Source organism: Littorina saxatilis, linkage group LG7, assembly GCF_037325665.1.
Source record: "Littorina saxatilis isolate snail1 linkage group LG7, US_GU_Lsax_2.0, whole genome shotgun sequence".
In the NCBI taxonomy this organism is placed as follows: Eukaryota; Metazoa; Mollusca; class Gastropoda; order Littorinimorpha; family Littorinidae; genus Littorina; species Littorina saxatilis.
In genome coordinates, this window is record NC_090251.1 from 24,415,419 (window position 1) to 24,439,067 (window position 23,649).

Here is a 23,649-nt window from a genome sequence, read left to right on the forward strand (position 1 = left end):
TCCTTCCGTTCATTTTTATGTTGATCTCATTCGTTCCTAAGAGTCATTCTCTTCGTCTTTTTCTTCTGCGTTCGTTGGCCTCAACTCCCATGTTTACTCGAATGCCATTAATGCAGACATACTCCGTTATCGGGGGTTCCTAAGTGGGCCTGCAAAAAGGAACTGGTTAGGCCAGAGATAAGCTGGACAGCCGTTTGACGGTTGACACAAAGGGTGAAAATCCCTTATTTCCTAAAATAAGGTCGTACATCTTAACGGCTGTACAAAAAGCTCAGGGCAAAATAAGATCTTATTTTTGTTAAGACCTTAATAATAATTGATGGTCAGCCTTTTGCTGATCTACGGCCAACCATAGAGCCGAGCTGAGTTGTGGATGAAGGACTGACCTGGTTGGAGATGATCTATGGCCAACCATAGAGCCGAGAGTTGTGGATGAAGGACTGACCTGGTTGGAGATGATCTACGGCCAACCATAGAGCCGAGAGTTGTGGATGAAGGACTGACCTGGTTGGAGATGATCTACGGCCAACCATAGAGCCGAGCTGAGTTGTGGATGAAGGACTGACCTGGTTGGAGATGATCTACGGCCAACCATAGAGCCGAGCTGAGTTGTGGATGAAGGACTGACCTGGTTGGAGATGATCTATGGCCAACCATAGAGCCGAGAGTTGTGGATGAAGGACTGACCTGGTTGGAGATGATCTATGGCCAACCATAGAGCCGAGAGTTGTGGATGAAGGACTGACCTGGTTGGAGATGATCTATGGCCAACCATAGAGCCGAGAGTTGTGGATGAAGGACTGACCTGGTTGGAGATGGGGTTGACCTCCACAGCGATGCCCTGCTTTCTGATCCGGTCCTTCAGCAGCGGGTGTTTGTCGAGCGCGTACCCGTGTCCGATACGGGTGGTGTTGAGCAGGAGGGCATCCACCAGGTTGTAGTCCACGGCCGACCCCTGCCAGTCTGTTCAACAACACACGTCATGACACTTTAGGGGTAGGTACACCACGCAGCGTTTGCAGCATTTAACCAACTGTACGCAGGTGCCAGTCTGTTTAACAAGACACGTCATGACACTTTAGAGGTAGGTACACCACGCAGCTTTTGCAGCATTCAACCAACTGTACGCAGGTGCCAGTCTGTTTAACAAGACACGTCATGACACTTTAGGGGTAGGTACACCACGCAGCTTTTGCAGCATTCAACCAACTGTACGCAGGTGCCAGTCTGTTTAACAAGACACGTCATGACACTTTAGAGGTAGGTACACCACGCAGCTTTTGCTGCATGTGCAACCAACTGTACGCAGGAACCAGTTGATTGCAACTGCCATAGAATAAACGTAATATTGAGTGTCCACATAGCGCATAGCGTCTGCTCTCTTATCTATGATGAAAATAACCTTTCCGGGTACACGTACAAGCCAGATAAACCTGTTGACCAACGAAACAAATGTGTGCTATACTTCGCTGTTGTTGGCACCCCCTACTGCACAAGCACGAGAATCGACTTATGCTTTGAGCAAATCGGTTTGAGACCCTGCACTTTGCGAACCTTTCGGAACCGATTTTTCGGCTTTTTGCTTTTCCGTTTTTGAGACATTTAAAGTTAAAAAAAAAATTAAATAAAGTATGCTCTGTTTGTTATGGGCGTCCGTTGAAGTGCTTCTTTTGGTCCAAACACTGATACAATATTGCGGAACAAGTCAAAGGAAGCTTTTCTTTTTTTTCACTCTCTTGTCTCTCAAAAGTGAAGAAAAGAAGTAGGACCGACTCCGTTTTAAGACAGTCCTGTATCGGATAAAGACCCACCTGTTTCTCCAGCATGGAAGAAGTAGGGTAGCTTAACGGGTGGATTCTGTTTAGACGGGTACAGGAGGTCATCCACGTAGTAGATCAAGGGGTGGAGGGAGTTCTCCGGCCCCACCAGATCAAAGCCCACCACGAAGCCTGGGTTCTGGAGGTACAGCCTCATGGCTTCTTTCACGTCGCTCAGGATGTCCGGCGACGTTTTGAACCTGAACAAGATGGACGGTGAATATGATTAAAGGTACATTCAATCCTGTCAGAACGGTTTGGCTTACCACCTCAGATCCGCCCGGCCCAGATGGGATAAGACCATCCTCCCCCCACCTGGACACATACCAAACACCATCAGCCATGTTGCTTCCTGTGTAGAGCGGAGATTTTGTGTGTGCTGAATCACTTTTGCACATTGACACTAACCTTGAATGCTGAACAATTTTTGTTTGTTTGTGTGTTTGCTTAACGCCCAGCCGACCACTAAGGGCCATATCAGGGCGGTGCTGCTTTGACATATAACGTGTGCCACACACAAGACAGAAGTCGCAGCACAGGCTTCATGTCTCACCCAGTCACTCGTGACATTATTCTGACACCGGACCAACCAGTCCTAGCACTAACCCCATAACGCCAGACGCCAGGCGGAGCAGCCACTAGATTGCCAATTTTAAAGTCTTAGGTATGACCCGGCCGGGGTTCGAACCCACGACCTCCCGATCACGGAGCGGACGCCTTACCACTAGGCCAACCGTGCCGGTCTGCTGAACAATTAGCTTGGTCACAAAAGGAAGATATAACTGCGGATGTCTGTTGCCCACTAACCCAAGAGAGGTATAACCTGACCCCGGTAAAGTCACATAAAACTATGATAGCACTGAATAATTAGCTTGACCATAAAAGGGTGTAAGGTGCAGGTGTAAGTTTTGCACTGACCTGAGAGAGGTCTTGATGAACCTGGCCCCCGTGAAGTCCGGGTACTGCTGAACGAAATGCGCCACTCCCTGTTTGTAGACGTTGAGCACCCAGTCTGCGTCGTGTACTGTGCCATCCAGTTCGTACACCTAGACACACAGTGACATAGACAGATGATACATCTCTCTCTGCCTCTTTACTGCTTAGCACTCAAGTCATCATCATCATCATCATCATCATCATCATCATCATCATCATCAGTATCATCATCATCATCATCATTTCTCTTTCATCTTAAGTCATTCGCTTTTTTCCAATTATCTACAAATACACGAACACAGACACATACAGAAAGACAAGCAGACATAAACATCATGCAGACAGCCACATACACGGACAAACAGAAAAACAGACAGAAACAAGGACAGACAGCCTTCTCCCACTTTGCTGCCGTTGCGTGGAACTCTCTCCCTTACTCTATCGACACTGCCAAACATTCTGTTCCTTCAAATCAAACCTTAAAACACACTTCTTCACCCAGTATTTTGATTAATTTTATTTCAACATGGTGCATTTTTGAATCAGGTGTTTGAATGTTTGAATGTTTTGCCTGTGTTAGTATGCTTGCAGATTGTATTGATGTAGTGCTTGAGTTTCGTTGTTCATTTGTGTGCTGAATGCTGCTGCACATGCTTTTGCTTTGCTTTGTATGTATTATGTATGTTTGTCATTGTAAAGCGCTTTGAGAATGTAAAGCGCTCTATAAATCTCCCATATTATTATTATTATTATTATTATAAAACAAAGACAAGACTGAAACATAAGTTATGTGCGCACGACCACACATACACTCTCACACAAAGTCCGAACACACATACGCACGCACGCACGCACACAAGAACGCGGGGCTAAAACCACAAAAAAAACTTGAAACCTTGCGCACACACACACACACACACACACACACACACACACACACACACACATACACACACACACGCGCGCGCGCTCAACGAGCGCTCAGACACACAAGGGTAGTCATTCAGACAGAAGACAGACCGACTGACATGCACAAAGACAGTCAGACAGACAGACAGACAGACATCAGAGGTGCTCAAACCACACACCAGTCTATAAACATGATCGTCCACCGCCACAACGAAACACACGACAGACATATAGCTATACCTGAGGCAGGAGCCCCCTGATCTCCAGGTACTGGACATTATCCTCCCTGAACTGGAGCATGCCTTCCCACAGGTAGTCTGCGAAGACAGGTGCGTAGAGCACCAAGCCCTCCACCTGAGCGAAGTAGGCCAGGAACCTGGTCCAAGTTGTGCTGAGGTCTGGGTAGGCAGTGGTGGGGTCGGCTACCACCATTGACATGTTGTTGTGCAATCTGTGAACAGTGGAAATCAAAAATTAAAAAAATAAAAAGAAAGAGAATACGAACGGGGGAAAGCTGTGCTGATGTCTGGATAGGCAGTGGTGGGGTCGGCTACCACCATTGACATGTTGTTGTGCAATCTGTGAACAGTGGAAATCGAAAATATAAAAGATAATAAAGAAAGAGAATACGAACGGGGGAAAGCTGTGCTGATGTCAGGATAGGCAGTGGTGGGGTCGGCTACCACCATTGACATGTTGTTGTGCAATCTGTGAACAGTGGAAATCGAAAATATAAAAAATAATAAAGAAAGAGAATACGAACGGGGGAAAGCTGTGCTGATGTCAGGATAGGCAGTGGTGGGGTCGGCTACCACCATTGACATGTTGTTGTGCAATATGCCAACAGTGGAGAAAATTCAATCAATATGAAGCTTATATAGCGCGTATTCCGTGGGTACAGTTCTAAGCGCTTGTCGAAGAGTTGTCAACACATCTACAGACGGACACGAACCCTATCACACACTAGCAAACCCTGATAAACATACAACAAACAACTGTTTAACAACAATGTACACATCAATAGCTAGGTCCAAACAAAATAGTATTAAACACAAAGAAAACACCTCTCACAGAGCACAGCAGGAAATTAACAAAATTAAAATAGAGGAGACTACAAACGGTGGAAAGAAAGTCCCGAATATGCAAGTAAAAAAGTACAAAGCAAGAGCAGCATATGCGTGTAATTGTTACACACCTACTGTTGCGATAGACTTACGTTTTGTCAAAAGCTGCTGCATCCCCAGATTCACCTCTGAAAGCCGACACCAGTCTCCACACACAGGCTGAAAATACACGTCACTGACATATTTATTGCTGACATTTAACACACACACGCCGTGGCACACACACACCGTGACACACACACACACACACACACACACACACACACCGTGACACACACACACACACACACACACACACACCGTGACACACACACACCGTGACACACACACAAACACACACACCGGCACTGACACACACACACACACACACACACACACACACACACACACACACACACACACTGAACAGTCATTTATTATCACTGGCACAATGCTAGACTGAACGCACGGTACCTGCATCTTGCGGCGGGGAGTTGTAGAAGTGGAACTTGACACGGAAGTCACTGCTGTCAACACACATGTAGCAGTTGTTCCGGTACGTGACGTTGCTCACCAGCCAATCAATGCTCGTGATAGCTTCGTCGTGCACGTGCAATACGCCCCCTGAAGCATACATTATGCAAATGGTTCAAAGGTAGCCAATCAATGCTCGTGATGGCTTCGTCGTGCACGTACAACACGCCCAATTGAAGCATACATTATGCAAATAGGTCAAAAGAAACCAATGAAAGCTCGTCAACGAATCCTTGAGCACGTGTTACACACCGAATGATGCATATATTATGCACATATTTTAAAACTAGCCAATCAATGCTCTCGGTTGCTTTATTGTCGTGCAACACCCCCCCCCCCATCCCCCCCCCCCCCCTGGCGTACACATCATGCACATCGGCCTAACAGAGCTAATCGTGGATTCATTGGGCATAGGTCAGCAACAGCCAATAAGCAATAGCTCTGTACCCCGTCAGGGCAGAGTAGCAGGGACATTCAAGATAAGATTAAGATCAATCTGTAATTTCTGAGAGCAGTGGATCAAAATTGAATAAGCAAACACCTTTTTATGTATGTATGAATGTTTGTATGTATGTATGTATGTATGTATGTATGTATGTATGTATGTATGTATGTATGTATGTATGTATGTATGTATGTATGTATGTATGTATGTATGTATGTATGTATGTATGTATGTATGTATGCGTGTGTGTGTCAGTGTGTGTGTGTGTGTGTGTGTGTGTGTGTGTGTGTGTGTGTGTGTGTGTGTGTGTGTGTGTGTGTGCCTATGTGTTAGGAATTCGGCGGCACCCAGAAAGCTCTTAAATTTAAACAGATATATCGAAGTGCTACTGAGATTGTCCCAGAAAGTGATCTGCTTACCCTTTGGCATCTTCTTGATGATCTGAAAGCCCCTGGTAGCTTCCATGTCAGCCCGTGCCGTCATGTTGAGAAAGTTGTAGCGGGCGGCGAAATTAGACCCGTTCAGTCGAGTTGCCTCGATCAGCTTTCGCTTCTCCAGCATCAGAATCTTGTCCACGATTTGTTCATCGTGGCTCAAACTGGAACCGGTTCCTCCAGTCCGTAAACTTTTTTCTGCTTTGATCAGAGCGGCTCTCTTCGCCGCATAGTCTGCTGGGATTGCTGTGACGCAATGAATCAAAATGGCCGCAAGGCCAAGCAAGCAGACGACACTCATCCAGCCCGGTCTTGTTGTCAGTCGGTCCGCCATCTTTGGTCTGGACAGCGTGAGAGGAATACATGGTCAGAGAAGTGTGAGATACCTGACTAACTATTATTAGCATAATAATGTAAACGTGTGCCGAAACACTACGATCACCTCGGGAAGCGAAGTGCAATCAAACAGGATTGAAAATGTTAGGGCTAATTTCTTAGCCCTATAAAAACTGTTATGCAACCCGAAGGAAACCACCAGACCCTATCACAAACAGAACACTACAATCCACAGGTGTTGACTTTAAAGGCCAACAACTCGGGTGCAGAGTCTGCTGTGAAAGGAGCGGTAGCCTCCCCTGTCACAATAATGTCCTTTTTGTTGCTCTTTGAGCCCCAGGTAAAACCAACGTTTCAGCTTGGATGCATCAAATAGGATTAATTAGTTAATTCGGCCTGAAATTGAAATGTCCACAACAAAAATAAAATTGGTGTCATTGCATTTTTTTTTTATTAGTACGCCAATGTTAAACGGCTACTTTTCTTTCCGTCTTGACAACAGTCAGTGACCAGGTTTTACATGGGATAAGGGCATCGCTCAGCTTCGACACACACACACACACACGCGCACGCGCACGCGCACGCGCGCACGTTTACTGACGTCCTAATGTAATTATTTCACTACAGTATCATAATTTTAAACTTTCTGAAGGTATAGTTATTTCTATTTTTGAACATGGCAGATTGTGAACACTTTGAACAGGGACCTATATTTAGACGTATGACTATATAGGTCTATGCTTTGAATGAGCGCTTACAAGTTACATATAACTCAACATGCATATTTTTCAGAGTACGATCACTTTTACCTCTTCAGGTGCCATTTTTCAAAATGGGGGTAATGGTACGTTTTGCAGGTTGGTGCAAAATTGTATCTGTCAATTGTTTTACATGTTTGATATGTGATTGTGTGACCTCTGTTCTGCACTTTGTCATGATTTTGTTAAAATCGCTCGGAGGCTCCATGAAATATGTTCATTCAAATTGAAAAACTGATCTAATTTAGCCCACGAAAACGTAATGTAATTACGCTATTTCCAGCCATATCGGAAAGACACGTTGCAATAATTAAAATACTGAGGAACACACCATTACAACAAATGTAAACCAGGCATTAATACCACTTACAAAATTGGTCCTGTGATTGTAATTGATCGGTCAGATACTCCATTCAACTACCCAACCCTTTGTATGATTCTTGGCATGTCATCACATTCAAAATTCTGTATCATAAAGTCTGTCCAATTGATTTCTCTATTTTGTTCATACTTTTTTTTAAATTACTCTGAAAATATCACAGGCAAAATGTTAGCAAAATCTATTTTGGGGGTCAATCGGTGTCTGATGTCTTTAAGCTCGAGTTTGGTGTCCCTCAGGGCTCAGTTCTCGGGCCCATACTTTTTGTCATGTACTAACAGACATTATCACAAATACTGTCCAACCTCTCCTCTCCCCATCAGCTCTTCGCTGATGACACACAACTAAGAAGTTTTGGCAAAGAACGCTAACTCAAAGCACTGTTTGACACAAAGATAAATGCAGAAATAAGGCGCTCAAAACGAGAAACAATACTATATTCTGCGAAAAGAAGGATCATTTCGAATCTAAACTAAAGAAAAGAAGAAATAAATGTCGCTTAAACTTTTGTTGCATCTGCCATCTATCTACATAACCTAACCAAAATCCAAACATTCTTTTCTATCCTATTTTAAAACTGCAAGAAAAATAACAATCAGAACAAAAGAACTAACATACTGACAAGACACGGAAAGAAGGCTGCAACGGACGAAGAAAACTTTCGGGAGGGGTTTGGTGCTGACTTGAAAATTACCGTGTCTTTAACGTTCCTTTTCACCTCAAATCTTTTTCATTGGCTCAGTATATTAACTACACGCGGTCGGGGCATCATGACCTGTCGGAAATAGAAAATGCATGTTTGCCTTTCCTATACACTGTCACACTCAGAGGTAGTGGTCAGAAAGAGGTCATGAGTGTTCTGATGTTATGGCAATTTAATATATGACCTTTGCATAATACACGTGACAGTGAATATGTGCCTAACACCCAGTCCAGCAGCAGATGTCCTCACGTTGTACGCAAATTTGTGCTGACCTCAGGTCGCACTCATAAATCAGCGATTTCAAGTCTCCATTTGTTTGTTTGTTTGTTTGCTTAACGCCCAGCCGACCACGAAGGGCCATATCAGGGCGGAAGTCTCCATTGTGCAAACGATTTATTGAACGAAGTTTGTTTGTTCGTTCATGGGCTTACACTCCCACGGTACGGCTTTTACGTGTATTACCGTTTTTACCCCACCATTTAGGCAGCCATACGCCGCTTTCGGGGGAAGCATGCTGGGTATTTTCGTGTTTCTATAACCCATCAAACTCTGACATGGATTACAGGATCTTTTCCGTGCGCACTTGGTCTTGTGGTTGCGTGTAAACACGAAGGCGGATAAGGCACTAGCAGGTCTGCACATTAGTTGACCATGGGAGATCGGAAAAAAATCTCCATCCTTAACCACCAGGCGGCCGCGGCCGGGATTCGAACTCACGACCTTCCGATTAGGAGGCCGATGTCTTATCCACTAGGCCACTGCACCCGTCATTGAACGAAGTGCACTGTGAAACCGCTGTCGTACAAACAAAAACGCAATATATTCACTATGATGATGATGATGATGATGACGACGATGATGATGATGATGATGACTATTTTCGTCGTTGTTTTTGATAGTTTTCCTACCCGGTTCAACTTGTGGTGATGCCGTCTACACAAAGAGCGGTCGGCAAGATTCTGCCCCTCGCACAGTCTTGAACTGCTTTCTGGACCCTGCACAATGTAAGGCACAATTAATGACGTCATGTCATGAGGGCAAAATGACGTCACGTTACCAGGCAACAATACCACCTGTCAATCACTGCGCACCTAGTTTTTCGAAAGAAACACGACATTTGTGCACTGTTTCTTCTCTGGACAACATGCAGACCGGATCTCATTACTCAGTCACTGTCAGTGCCAACTACATGTCTCCAGTGGTTATTCCCACTGAGCTATATGGTTCAGCTTGCCTCACCTTCAAGGAATACAACTCTTCCACAGCCCCACCCCCCCCCCCCCCACCCCAAATAAATAAATAATTCTTACAAACCGCACACACAAAAAGGGAAAAAAGAAAAGCAAACAAACAATTAAGACGACAGAGTTATTTCTATGAACCGCTAATTATTGCGAATATCATTGCTACATTTCCAATACTTCGCAAGAGTTGAACAGTTTTAGTGGTGACAGTATATCATATCATATATCAAATTTTATTGGCTTCAATTTTCATAGAAGAATTTGTCTTGCGCTTGGGAGAAAGTAAGAGTATAACATATAAAAACAGTAGTCCCTGATACTGATAGCGTAGCTCATACAACAACAAAAAAAACAACAAAACAAAACAACCACAACCCCACCAACAACAACACATTGATACTGGTGAATCAAAACTGTTTTGTACGATTATCAATCTTGTTTACAAAGATTGCAATACTAATTTGTTCGTTGGTTTTATATGTTGTTTTTAAATATTAATTTTCAACTTTTCCGTTGCTGTACAATGTCAGGTCGTTTACCATGCACACGAAGCCACCCGCATTCCCACGAGGAAAGACTTCAAGGCCTATATTAAAGTACTTTACCATAATTTTCGGTTTTGAAAAATAAAACACCACAGAACAGAACAGCAAAACACGAAGTGTACAGAAGTAAGCCAGAGTCCATGCAGTCTTTTGTAAGTTACAGTTAGAAGTCATGAATCAATAATTCAGACAAGCTACAGACTACCAACCTTTTTCGTTTAAAATTTAAAAAATAAAAATATACAGATAGCCTAGTTGTTTTTATATTTCATTAATTCACAGAATATTATACAATCTATATCTTATAAGCAAGATGTAACTACTCCGCCATTTTTTCTTCTTTTCAAGTCTTCTTTTGTTTTGTTCCTTATTGAACAGAGTCTCTGTACGCGTTAGCTTTACTTTTTCTCGTCAGTTTTTCATCATGTAAAAATTTTTACTTCAGTTTTAAAACTTCCTCTCGCACAACCAAATTGTGCCTTACTTTTCAAAGTTGTTCAACCAGAAGTCCAGCTGAGCGACTCCAGCGAACACCGACACTGCAGCAAATGACTGAGTCAGTGCTGAGAGCGAAGTCCAGAGGTTGGATGATTCTGTGTCGTTGTGTAGATGAATAACTCGGGAGCCTTGCGGCACTGAAACTGGGCCAGCCTGCCTATGTCAATGAAACTGAGCACGTACCATTGAAACTGAGCATGTAAAAATGATACTAAGCCTATATACAAACAAGCTTCAGAGGATATTTATTTAGGTCTCTGATGTTTGCACGTTTACACCAACAGACGCATCAGGGTGGACTCAGGGGGTGCACAGTGCATTTATATCTCCCCCTCAAACTGAAAAAAAAAGTGAAAAAAAGAGATTTATTTTACTTCGGAATTTGGTAAGATGATTCCGCGGCAATTTCTAAGCTCAGATGGCATCATTTTGCTTCTTCGGAAACATTTTTTTCTCCCCTGGACCTCTCTAGTCAGTCGGGCGCGCTGCGCGACCTCGATTTAAACTTTGGAATTCTAAGTGCACCACCCCCCACCCACCCTTCTAAACTAACTGATCCGCCCCTGATCAACTTTGGCCCACATTGTTCATATGTTGTATTCCCCAGAAGCTAATCTTTCTCTTGATGTCATGCCCACCACGTTTTGACCAAACAAACAGTTATTGAATTAATTCTTGTGATTAACCTGATAAACAAATTGCTCCCAGCTCGTGTCAACCTTTTGAGTACTTGTGTGTGTGTTCCAGTAAAAAAAAACACACGTTCCTTCTTGTAGTTTAATGATCGCGCTCACCATTCATCACAGATCCGTCCAGGCCTTTACATGGGATAAAAGTAACCATCCTGCCATTGTGGACACAAATGCGCACACACACTTTGTTTGAAAAATATATTCTGCAATAAAAGCATAAACATTGACGAATTGAGACCTTAGGTGTTAAACAGATTTTGTTTCTGTCTTCTGCGTCAGCCGGTGTAACACGAGAAAATTACTCCCACGAGATTTTTACTCCGGAGTAAAAATTTCGTAGGAAAATGTTACTCCCTTTATGAAAAAAGCACTCCACCATTACACGAGAAAATTACTCACCACGACAGGTGAGTTCCGAGTTAACATTTCGTACATAAATGTTACTCTCCTGACGAATAAAAAAACGAATAAATTACTTCACCCTAACACGAGCAATTTAACTTCCCATGCCAGTTGTACGAAATTTATACTCCCTTGTCCCCTGTTAGTCTTGGTGGTGGAAGGGGTGGAGGGAGGGTAGCGCGACATTCGGGTGCGCGAGATCACATAATTATTGGCATTATCCCTTCGCCCGCATCCCATTTTCGCGTACGAGATTTTTACTGGAAGTAAAAACAAGTCGCGTAAGGCGAAAATACAACATTTAGTCAAGTAGCTGTCGAACTCACAGAATGAAACTGAACGCAATGCCATTTTTCAGCAAGACCGTACTCGTAGCATCGTCAGTCCACCGCTCATGGCAAAGGCAGTGAAATTGACAAGAAGAGCGGGGTAGTAGTTGCGCTAAGAAGGATAGCACGCTTTTCTGTACCTCTCTTTGTTTTAACTTTCTGAGCGTGTTTTTAATCCAAACATATCATATCTATATGTTTTTGGAATCAGGAACCGACAAGGAATAAGATGAAAGTGTTTTTAAATTGATTTCGACAATTTAATTTTGATAATAATTTTTATATATTTAATTTTCAGAGCTTGTTTTTAATCCAAATATAACATATTTATATGTTTTTGGAATCAGAAAATGATGGAGAATAAGATGAACGTAAATTTGGATCGTTTTATAAATTTTTATTTTTATTTACAATTTTCAGATTTTTAATGACCAAAGTCATTAATTAATTTTTAAGCCACCAAGCTGAAATGCAATACCGAAGTCCGGGCTTCGTCGAAGATTACTTGACCAAATTTTCAACCAATTTGGTTGAAAAATGAGGGCGTGACAGTGCCGCCTCAACTTTCACGAAAAGCCGGATATGACGTCATCAAAGACATTTATCAAAAAAATGAAAAAAACGTTCGGGGATTTCATACCCAGGAACTCTCATGTCAAATTTCATAAAGATCGGTCCAGTAGTTTAGTCTGAATCGCTCTACACACACACAGAGACAGACACACACACACACGCACGCACATACACCACAACCCTCGTCTCGATTCCCTCCTCTACGTTAAAACATTTAGTCAAAACTTGACTAAATGTAAAAATGGGGAGTACAAATTTCGTGGAGGGAGTACTTTTTTCGTGCCTTGGGGAGTTCTTTTCTCGTACGAAAAATTTACTCGGAGTAGAAATTTCGTACGAAATGTTTACTCCGGAGTAAATTTTTCGTGGAGTAAAAATTTCGTGTTACACCGGCTATACCCTAATTCAGAACTTTAAAAAAATCCAACTCAATTGCACAGGACATAGACTGTTGATTTTGTATGTATGTCCAAGGAGAAGGGTGCTCTTATCCTATATATGTATGTCCAAGGAGAAGGGTGCTCTTATCCTATATATGTATGTCCAAGGGTGCTCTTATCCTATATATGTATGTCCAAGGAGAAGGGTGCTCTTATCCTATATATGTATGTCCAAGGAGAAGGGTGCTCTTATCCTATATATGTATGTCCAAGGAGAAGGGTGCTCTTATCCTATAATTATTTGTATGTCCAAGGAGAAGGGTGCTCTTATCTTATATATGTATGTCCAAGGAGAAGGGTGCTCTTATCCTATATATGTATGTCCAAGGAGAAGGGTGCTCTTATCCTTTGGAAAACATCTTGCATCGTCCCAGTTCCAAAGAAAACCCCGGTCAAAGTGATGAACGACCTGCGACCTGTAGCATTGACTTCTGCTGTCATGAAGGTTCTTGAGCGACTAGTATTAGTGAAGCTTCAGGTGCTTACCGCGGAGTCTATGGATCCGTGGCAGTTTGCCTATAGAAAGGGTAGAAGTGTTGAGGATGCCGTTTTACATGTGTTGCACAGTATCTATTCTCATCTGGATAAACCTGGAGCATGTGTTAGACTGATGTTTTTTGACTTTTCTAGCGCGTTCAATACGATACAGCCTCACCTTCTTGCTGAAAAGCTACTGAAGATGAAAATTAGCGTTCCAACTGTATTGTGGGTCACATACTATCTGACCAACCGACCCCAGTTTGTTAGGGCTGGTATAGTACCATCTAATGGCCCGAACACAAACACCGGTGCTCCGCAGACCGTGCTATCTAGTGTACTGAATACCAACAGAGGAGACAATGACACACACTACAGACAAGAAGTTAGCAGCTTTGTGGACTGGTGCGACGAGAATTACCTGGACTTGAACACAGGAAAAACTAAAGAAATGATTTTTGACACTAGAAGAAACAAAACTTGACTAAATATAAAAAAGGTAGCACACAAGCCTATCGTGATAGCTGGTGTTGAAGTCGAACAGGTTAAAAGCTATCGCTACCTAGGTGTAGTGATCGACAACAAGCTGTCTTGGCATGCCAACACTGACCAAATCTTGAAGAAAGCGCACACGCGCATGTACTGTCTAAGGAAGTTTAGATCGTTCTCTGTTCGTAATGACATCCTGCAGATGTTCTATCTGTCCACTGTTGGTAGCGTGTTGACATATGCATGTGTGTGCTGGGGGGGGGGGGGGGGGGGTAACCTTAGTAAACAGGATAGTGACAGGCTAGAAAAGCTAGTCAAGAAGGCTGGATCTGTTGTAGGCAGGAAACAAGAGACCATTGAATCAGTTTGCCAGAGACGACTGACCTCAATTTTGGCTGACGAGACACACCCACTGAAACCTGAATTTGACTCTCGACGCATTGACAGGAGTGGTAGACTGAGGGCTATGGTTGCTAGAACGTCACGTTTCCGCAATTCTTTTGTTCCCAGAGCTATCCATGCTTTCAACCAATCACATGTTAGAGGCCCCTATCATGTTTCTCTGTCATAATTATTACTGTACTCTGTTGCTGGGTTATCTGTAATGTATGTATTTTTAGTAACTGTATTACCGTAGGCTAGTTCAAATGTGCGGTGTTCTAGTCGACATGTGGTGCTTTGTATACCTTGTGTGTGCGTGGATGTGGATGTGGACTCTTGGACGTCTTTTTGTTATTGGAATTATGGTTTTTGTTAAATTGTATTGCTGTTGCTGTTGTTGTTGTGTGAGTGAGTTGTGTGTTGGCAGACTTGACTTGACGGATGACTGTTTGCGTTAGTGAGACTGTGATCATACTCATAATAATCATACTCACTTATTTTCTTATGATGTTTTTATTTTTTTATTATGCATTCTTATTCTTTTGATTGGAAATGAGTATTGTTACAATATAATTTCCATATGGATTAATAAATTTGAGTTGAGTTGAGTTGAGTTGAGTATATATGTATGCAGGACGGATCTGTGACGATTTACAAGGTAGCTTACACGGGAAGGAAGGAAGGGATCTCGGAACAATGAGTAGAACAAACAGACTGACTGGGGTTAAAGTGTACACAGTGAATACGCTATTACACCCGGCGATGCCCCCCACTGGATTTGAAAGACAAGTAGTAGCCTCAATAATGTGATCTCTGTATGTCAACACGCAAGAGAACATATGTCAACGACCGAATACCGAGTACAGCGGAACGTACCTTTAAAGACCCCCCCCCCCCCCAAAAAAAAAAAAAAAAAAAAGAAAAAGAATTTAAGTCTTAAAAAGTAGAGTCTTACAATGGAGGTTACAGTTTGCAGAGATTTAGGAACAACAAATCTGAGCTGACAGGTTCTTAACATGGGGGACGTCTTGAATTAGAAGGGAGTATTAAAAGGGAGGTTCCACTGTATGGACACTGACACATAATTATGAAGTCATTGTGCGCACGGACACGATCCTGTAATCCATGTCAGAGTTCAACTGGTTATAGAAACACAAAAATACCCAGCATGCCGGCTTCCCTCGAAGGCGGCGTATGGCTGCCTGAATGGCGGGGAACAAACTGACGGTGTAACACGAAATTTTTTATTCCACGAAAAATTTACTCCGGAGTATAAATTTCGTACGAAATTCTTACTCCGAGTACACCTTTCGTACAAGAAAAGAACTCCCCAAGGCACGAACAAATTACTCCCTCCACAAATGTTTTACTCCCCATTTTTTTTTTTACTTCCAGTGAAAATCTCGTACGCGAAAATGGGATGCGGGCGAAGGGATAATGCCAATAAGTGATCTCGCGCAAACGAATGTCGCGCTACCCTCCCTCCACCCCTTCCACCACCAAGACTAACAGGAGACAAGGGAGTAAAAGTTTCGTACACCTGGCATGGGAAGTTAAATTGCTCGTGTTAGGGTGGAGTAATTTATTCGTTATTTGTTCGTCAGGGGAGTAACATTTTTGTACGAAATGTTTACTCGGAACCCACCTGTCGTGGGGAATAATTTTCTCATGTTATGGGGGAGTATTTTTTTCGTAAAGGGAGTGTTTAATTTTCGTACGAAATTTTTACTCCGGAGTAAAAATCTCGTGGGAGTAATTTTCTCGTGTTAAAACGGTCATACACGTAACAGATCGTGGGAGTAATTTTCTCGTGTTAAAACGGTCATACACGTAACAGATCGTGGGAGTTTCAACCCAAGAACAAGGAAGAAGAAGAACAAGATATCCCGTTTGATGATAAATGTACCAGTTCGTACAACGAATGCCAGACGGTCCGTGGGGGGATAGAGAGGCCGGGTCAGTTTGGCACAGTAGTCTGAGACGAGAAAATGACGTCATGTTCGTCTCGGTTCCGTACTCTGAGTTCGGTCGTTATCCCCGCAACGTCTATATTTCTACGAAAACAACACATAGGGGGTACAACGAGATGAAAGTAGTTTGAGTAGGTTAACAAAGAATTCAAAAAGTTCCACAGGGTTAACGTTTTCCTCACTTCAGTATCACGATTATATTGTTAAAGGGATTATTACAGTCTACAACAAGAACCTTATGACATTATGTACCCCAATTCTAAGCTACACGCCAAATTTCAGCTCAATCGACCCATATGAACCGGAGATCTAATCTTAGTTTGGCAGACAGACAGACAGACGGACAGACAGACATGTATACAAACAGACAGAGAGAGTGTAGCCTGCATTTCGCCACTGAAAACAGGAGTACAACACTGCTGAATCTAAAAAGTCCAATGATTATGCCGCTGTAATGTTGGACGTCATTATATTTAGTCAAGTTTTGTTTTTCTTTTTCTGTGTGTTTGTTTCTGACTCGCAACAAGGAAAAAGCTGAGTCAAAGCTTGCACTGATACAACCGTCACAGACGTGTCACGGTCAGTATGACACAAAACAAGTGCAGACAGTGTTTTCCTCGGGTCACAAGGCCGCATGACTGACACCAAAATCAAAACCCTTCAGTCTTGCTGTTACAGTGGAAGCTACACAAGAAAACGCACTGAGAACAATGATTGTAACGTGCTAAACTCACAAGCAAAGAAACACGCATTCGATAGCTGTGACCACAAAAAAGGGCGAAACTTACCTACAAAACAACACTCGCAGGCTTTGATATCACACCTTGTGGCTAATAATTCTCCCTTGACAATTGCAGAACGATATGAAACGGTGCCATGTCAGGTTTATTTTGTCAAAACAGCAAGTAGCCTACCGTACAGACGAACCAGTATGTGTTTCAAGTGTCGCTTCCTCTAAAGAAGAATAAGAATTAAAAGGTTGCACACCCTCTCAAAAAGTTACGACCGTACACAAGCATATATCTCAGCCGTGTTCACTGGTTAATGACATGTTAGAGAGAGAAAAAACGAAGAAGGAAGTATTGACTTGACAAGTGCCACAGGCGTATGAAACACGTGAGAATTAGGCCTACTGTGCATTGAAAAGTCAACACAGCATCGTTCTCACCCAGTCGGTGCTTTTTTCTGATCAAAGTTTCAGGCACCTGTCTGTGATCGATCAAAATAATCTTCTACGGTGCCACACGAGTGCCAAAAGTGAACATAGCTAGGGCTACAACATGTTCGTATGTATCATTGATAAGCATTATGCAGGACAGTGCCAGTTACCATTATTCTCGCAAGATCGTAACGATTTAAACTTAAAGTACGAGTGCACCCCCCTCCGCCCCCCCCCCCCCACCCCCCCCCCCCCCCCAGAAAAGAAAATACATAAAACTAAAGAAATTTCGGATATACGTGGAAACCAAACTTCTGGCAAGATATTAGCAATTATAACTGACATAATAATATTCTGCTAGAGTTCGAAGACAGATTGTGAATAACCGCACGTTTATTACGTTGCTTATGTTGCGTTCGTTACCACTAATACTGGCACCAGTATCAAATCAGCGATATCAGCCATTCTTGTCTTCTTCCTGCTTCAGAAGCGTGTGTTCAGCCTTAAAATACCCAACGAAGAAAATAAACAAAAAACAAAACAAACAAAAACCGAGCTAGCAAACAAAGAAACAAACAAAATATATAAAGCAGAAACAGCTAAACAAACAAACAAACAGACTGACAGTTAAACAAACAAAACAATATTGGCAACATATTGGCAAATTTGGCGTCAGCCATAACCATCAGCAATAATCACCGATATAATTATATCTCCGTGTTTGAGAACCGGCGTTTCCATCTGAGTGATCGACAAGAAGAAGAAGATTTCTCCGTGTTCTTCGTATTGTCCAATGTTGGCAGTGTCGGGTTACCATTATTATACGCTTGCCGTAATGCAAACGAATGCATTGAGTGTGGGTGGCAGTGCCAAATCATCGGGCGAGACGGTACGGTTGCTGTTGGTGTTTTTCAGCGTAAGTTGGGGAATTTCCACATTCTATTTATTGACCGCACCTGTCAACTTAGTGAGGTCAGCTTTGATCACGGCTGATGTGTATTGCAACAGTATGCGGTCAGCAGTCGGAATGCAAACAATTGTGCAGCTAGTTCGTATTTACACCCCCGGTATAGGGGTGTGTATAGGTTTCGGTCGATGTGTTTGTTTGTTTGTTTGTTTGTGTTCGCATATAGATCTCAAGAATGAACTGACCGATCGTCACCAAACTTGGTGAACAGGTTCTATACATTCCTGAGACGGTCCTTACAAAAATTGGGACCAGTCAAACACACGGTTATGGAGTTATTGGTGGATTAAAATTATACAAGGACTTATAGCGGGACATCTTAATGGTCAAAGGGAAATAACCATTCTCACTCAGTCACTGCCACCAACTGAGAAGGTTATTTCCCTTTGACGGGGGTGTTTTTCCTACCTCGGAGGAATTTCTTGTTTTAATTGGCTTTGACTCAGTGTCAAATATATATGCTATATATTTAGTTCAGAAATGTACAGATTATTGGCCCGGGGTCACTCAACTTGAGCAAAGCGCTCGCAAAGACACGGCACACACACACACACACACAATAACACCCAGACACAGATCTAGACTGACACACACACACACACACACACACACACACACACACACACTGGCACACACACACACGGTCACATACTAAATATTATATAGACCTCGACACACTCGCCCAAACACATCAACACAGTCAGTTCTCGGCTTCCCCGTTGCAAAATGTTTGTCTCGCCGGGCTGAGCAGATCAACATGTCCGATCCGCACAGGCGCCACATACGCTCACAACACACGGATACAAGATTTGCTAATCATATATCGGGTGAGTTGAGATTATTCATTTGCGTGTGTACTAGAATTAATAAACGAACATGTTTAGATAATGTTTAGACATGTATGATTGAATAATGATATGACAATATGCGTAAACTATATCGAATTATTGTTCATTTAATCAGCCACAATTTGAATTTCTCTGTATTACATTGACGGATTGTTTTGTACTGTACTTTCAATATGTCAATGTGTGAACGGCATTCTTTCCCTTTCAGTATACTAGTTCCAATAAAAACCGTGAAAGCCGCTCAGTCTATGCAACATGGGGGAGGGGGGGGGGGATTGGGGGGGGGGGGTGAAACAGTTTATCAACAGAAAAAAAATCCCTTTGTGTTTAATTGCCGCCTGGCTCACTGAGTTGAAAAGTGAACACACAGTGTGAGCTTCAGTGTCAAGCGCCTGTGTCCCTGGACTGTTACTACATTATGTCGGTCAGCGGTATGGAATTGTCCACAACAATCAATACGAACAATCCCCTGAAATATTCCACACACGGAAACACCACCACACTGACTTGACCAAATATGTTGAAAGAAAGCAGTAACGATCTAATACAAGGCCACTCAGCGATACAAACACTGTCACGACAATATTTTTGTGACAAAAAGGTAACTCAACAGCAGGGTATTTAGGTCTAAGCTTAGAGCAGACATACTATGAATAAATATACTATGAATATTTATAAATATACTATGAATAATTATACTTTGAATTGATAAACTATGAATTCAGTTATTATACTCCAAACAGTATTCTATGAATCGTACTTTTAAGATTCTATAACACAGGCACATGACACTGTAGATGCGAGCTCTCCTTTTGCCTCCTTTCTAATAGGCTGACAAAAGGAGAACCCTTCCTCCCCCTACCCCCTCGCTCCCTAAAAAAAACCTCCCACACACACACACACACACACAAACACACACACAGACACAGACACACACCACACACACACAAACACACACACAGACACACACCACACACAAACACACACACACACACACACACACAAACAAACACACATACACACACATACACACACACACACACATATAAACAAACACACACACACACACACAAAACTCACACACACACACACACACATACACACAAACAAACACACACACACACAAACAAACACACACATACACACACATACACACTCGCACAAACACACACACAAACAAACACACACATACACACATACACACACACACAAACTAACACACACATACACACACACAAACACAAACACACAAACACACAAACACAAACACACACATACACACACACACACATACACACACACACACATACACACACACACACACACAAACAAACACACATACACACACACACACACAAACACACACACAAACACACACACACACACACAAACAAACACACACACACACACAAACACACACACACACACAAACAAACACACACACACACACACAAACACACACACACACAAACCAGGGCCGGACCCAGGGGGGGGTTCCAGGGGTTCCGGAACCCCACCCCTGGAAAAAGCATGTACCTTGCTTTGACTTTTACTAGTTTTAGCCCCAAAACAATGCTGCTCTTAACCCTCAAAACAAGGCCCAGAATGCACCAGATTGCACAGATTTTAAACATTAAACAATGGCGACTGCATGTGAGAGGGAACAATAAAGAGACCAAAAAGCAATGTACTCACGTTAAAATGACGAACACGGAACGAATAACGGCGACGTTTCGACCTAAGGGTCTTCTTCAGGCACAAAAACACAAAAGTACACACACAAAAAAGAAGAAGAAAGACGATAGAACAAATAAAGAGGAGAACAACTGACAAAACAACTGCACTGCACAAACCGACAAATGACAAAGACAGAGAAGCAAGGGAAGCTACTCGAGGAGAATGAAAAGCGGCAGTTTTGAGGTCTGTAGACCAAACAAAATGTGAGGGGGGGGGGGGGGGGGGTGCGTGAAAGGAACGAAAGAGGAGACTCACGTACCCGTGCGGACACACACACACACACACACACACACACACACGCGCACACACACACACACACACATACACACAAGGTGGAACAGCGGGGGGAAGGTTGAGATGAATGAATTAACGGCGAATGTTAATTCCATCGGGGCAGGTAGTGCCAAGGGATGATATGATGATATGCTTTGCAGGCGCGCGCTTGTGGCTTCGCCACTTCGCTTATTTGCCCCCCCAAAAAAAGGAGGAACCCCCCCCCTTACAACTCATTTGGTCCGGCCCTGCAAACACACACACACACACACACACACACACAATCCTGTGCCATGTGCCTGTGCATTATACTCTTTCTCTCTAGCTATGGCTTGAAGTGACATTTACAGATTCTCAAGTTTCTTAGACGCTCTCTCAACAACACAAGTAGCGGCAACACGGAAAAGAAACGACAAGCAAAAGGGTGGTATAGTACCGTGATTTGAAATTCCACAATGGAGGAGCGATAGGCTTCAAGAAGAAGGAAGCACGTCTCTGCTGTTAGCGTCAGACTGAAAGTCTAGGGTGCCGAATGATTACAGAAAACTTCCGAACACAGAGACACACCTCTCACAGCAGACGGTAAAATCACCAAGGTCACAATTCAAATTTGAGAAGGCTCCCTCTTCTAACAATCTTTATCACGGGTATTCGCTTCACACAGCCCTCTAGCTAAGAGCATGGAACTGCTAAGAGTGGAACTGTTCCAGTCGGGAGTAATCCGCGGCAGTTCTATTCGCGAAAATCTCCCAAGGCAGACGGTAACCGTAAAATCACACTGAAAGTTCACGGTTTATGCATGACCGAATTTTATATTTCAAGAAAACCTTTACGACACAGCATTCACTGACTTCACACAGTAGCGCTAACACATGGCATCAAGAAAGAGGAACAGTCTCTGTGACTGGAAGTTCTATTCCAGTGAAATACCAACTCTTGCGTGTGGCATATGACGAATGACTGAAGCAATCGTCTGCTGTGCATAGAGTTGACCAGCTGCCAGCAAAAACGTAAACAAAGAACGCCATGTCTAAAAATAGCTGCGACGGCTGCGACGGCTGCGACGGCTGCAACGATCCCGAGTCAGTTGGTTTCTCCTCCATCAGTGACTGAGCCAGCGATAGGCTTCAAGAAGAAAGAAGCAAGTCTCTGCTGTTAGCGTCAGACTGAAAGTCTAGGGTGCCGAATGATTACAGGAAACATTTTAGGATGAATCAAATTTCTAAGTCAAAGAAAACAAATTGGCTTGGACAAATTTGGCCCCATGCACAGGAGCTTGTATCCAATCGCCGGTCGATCATTATTTACAGTCCACTACTACGACATACTACTACTATATATACTAGTAGTATGTCGTAGTAGTGCCAAAGAAGAACTCAACGTAGAAGACTTTGAGCTCCGCTGCCCCATGCCCCCTCTCAGCCCACAACAACCACCCCTCGAAGACATCACCATCACGACCCCAGGCGTTGAAAAACTCCTACGTAACCTGAACCCCAACAAAGCTAGTGGGCCAGACCAACTCAGCCCCCGCGTCCTGAAAGAGGTAGCGACGGAGCTTGCACCGGCGCTAACACTATTGTTCCAGGCCTCTCTCAAATCGGGAGTGGTACCAGCAGACTGGAAGCTAGCCCATGTAACGCCAGTGTTCAAGAAAGGGGAGCGGTACAGGCCGGAGAACTATCGACCAATCTCCCTCACATCTATCCCCTGCAAGCTCCTAGAGCACATCATTGTGAGCGCCATCCTCACCTACTGCGAACAACACCAAATACTCTGTCCTGAACAACACGGCTTCCGACGGGGAAGATCATGCGAGACCCACCAGCTGCTAGGGCTTGTCGACGAGGCCTCGTTCGCGCTTGAGCAAGGGCACCAGGTGGACCTTCTAGTGCTGGATTTCTCCCGCGCGTTTGACAAGGTCAGCCACAGTCTACTCGTGCATAACAATAACAATAACAATAACAGCACTTTATTGTCCATTAAAATATTACATAAAAATGGAAATTTTTCTTCGGCACACCCTGTCTGCCTGTAAACGATTATAACAACAATTGTATAGGACGACACACATAAAACATAAAACATAAAAGGGATACAATCAAATATGATATTGCACTATGTAAATTTACCCTCTCATATCACAGGAGTTGGGTTTCACAGCCGAGTAATCACATTACAAATATTTGTCATACTCCGTCAGTACGGCATAGGTGGGAAAGTTAACGCCTGGGTCGAGGATTTCCTCACCAACAGGAAGCAGTCCGTCGT

General features: G+C 43.2%; 1 protein-coding gene across 7 annotated transcripts in view; it reads right to left on the minus strand.

Moving 5' to 3' along the window:
- LOC138970986 (adenosine deaminase AGSA-like) overlaps positions 1-22,383 on the minus strand; it is a 396,962-nt gene extending 374,579 nt beyond the window's left edge. Inside the window, exons 1-10 of one of the 7 annotated variants that reach the window (XM_070343573.1) lie at positions 17,183-17,467; positions 10,628-10,784; positions 9,263-9,349; positions 6,164-6,519; positions 5,240-5,389; positions 4,879-4,945; positions 3,903-4,113; positions 2,736-2,863; positions 1,812-2,017; positions 806-963 (exon numbers count right to left, since the gene is read on the minus strand). In XM_070343573.1, coding sequence (XP_070199674.1) covers positions 806-963; positions 1,812-2,017; positions 2,736-2,863; positions 3,903-4,113; positions 4,879-4,945; positions 5,240-5,389; positions 6,164-6,512 — 1,269 coding nt within the window. In that variant the 5' untranslated portion in view covers positions 6,513-6,519; positions 9,263-9,349; positions 10,628-10,784; positions 17,183-17,467. Of the gene's footprint in view, positions 1-805; positions 964-1,811; positions 2,018-2,735; positions 2,864-3,902; positions 4,114-4,878; positions 4,946-5,239; positions 5,390-6,163; positions 6,520-9,262; positions 9,350-10,627; positions 10,795-17,182; positions 17,682-21,063; positions 21,310-21,814 lie in introns of those variants that run through there. The other 6 variants (XM_070343572.1, XR_011457136.1, XM_070343574.1 and 3 more) reach the window with 6 other exon arrangements.
- Between the last annotated feature and the right edge of the window lie 1,266 nt (positions 22,384-23,649).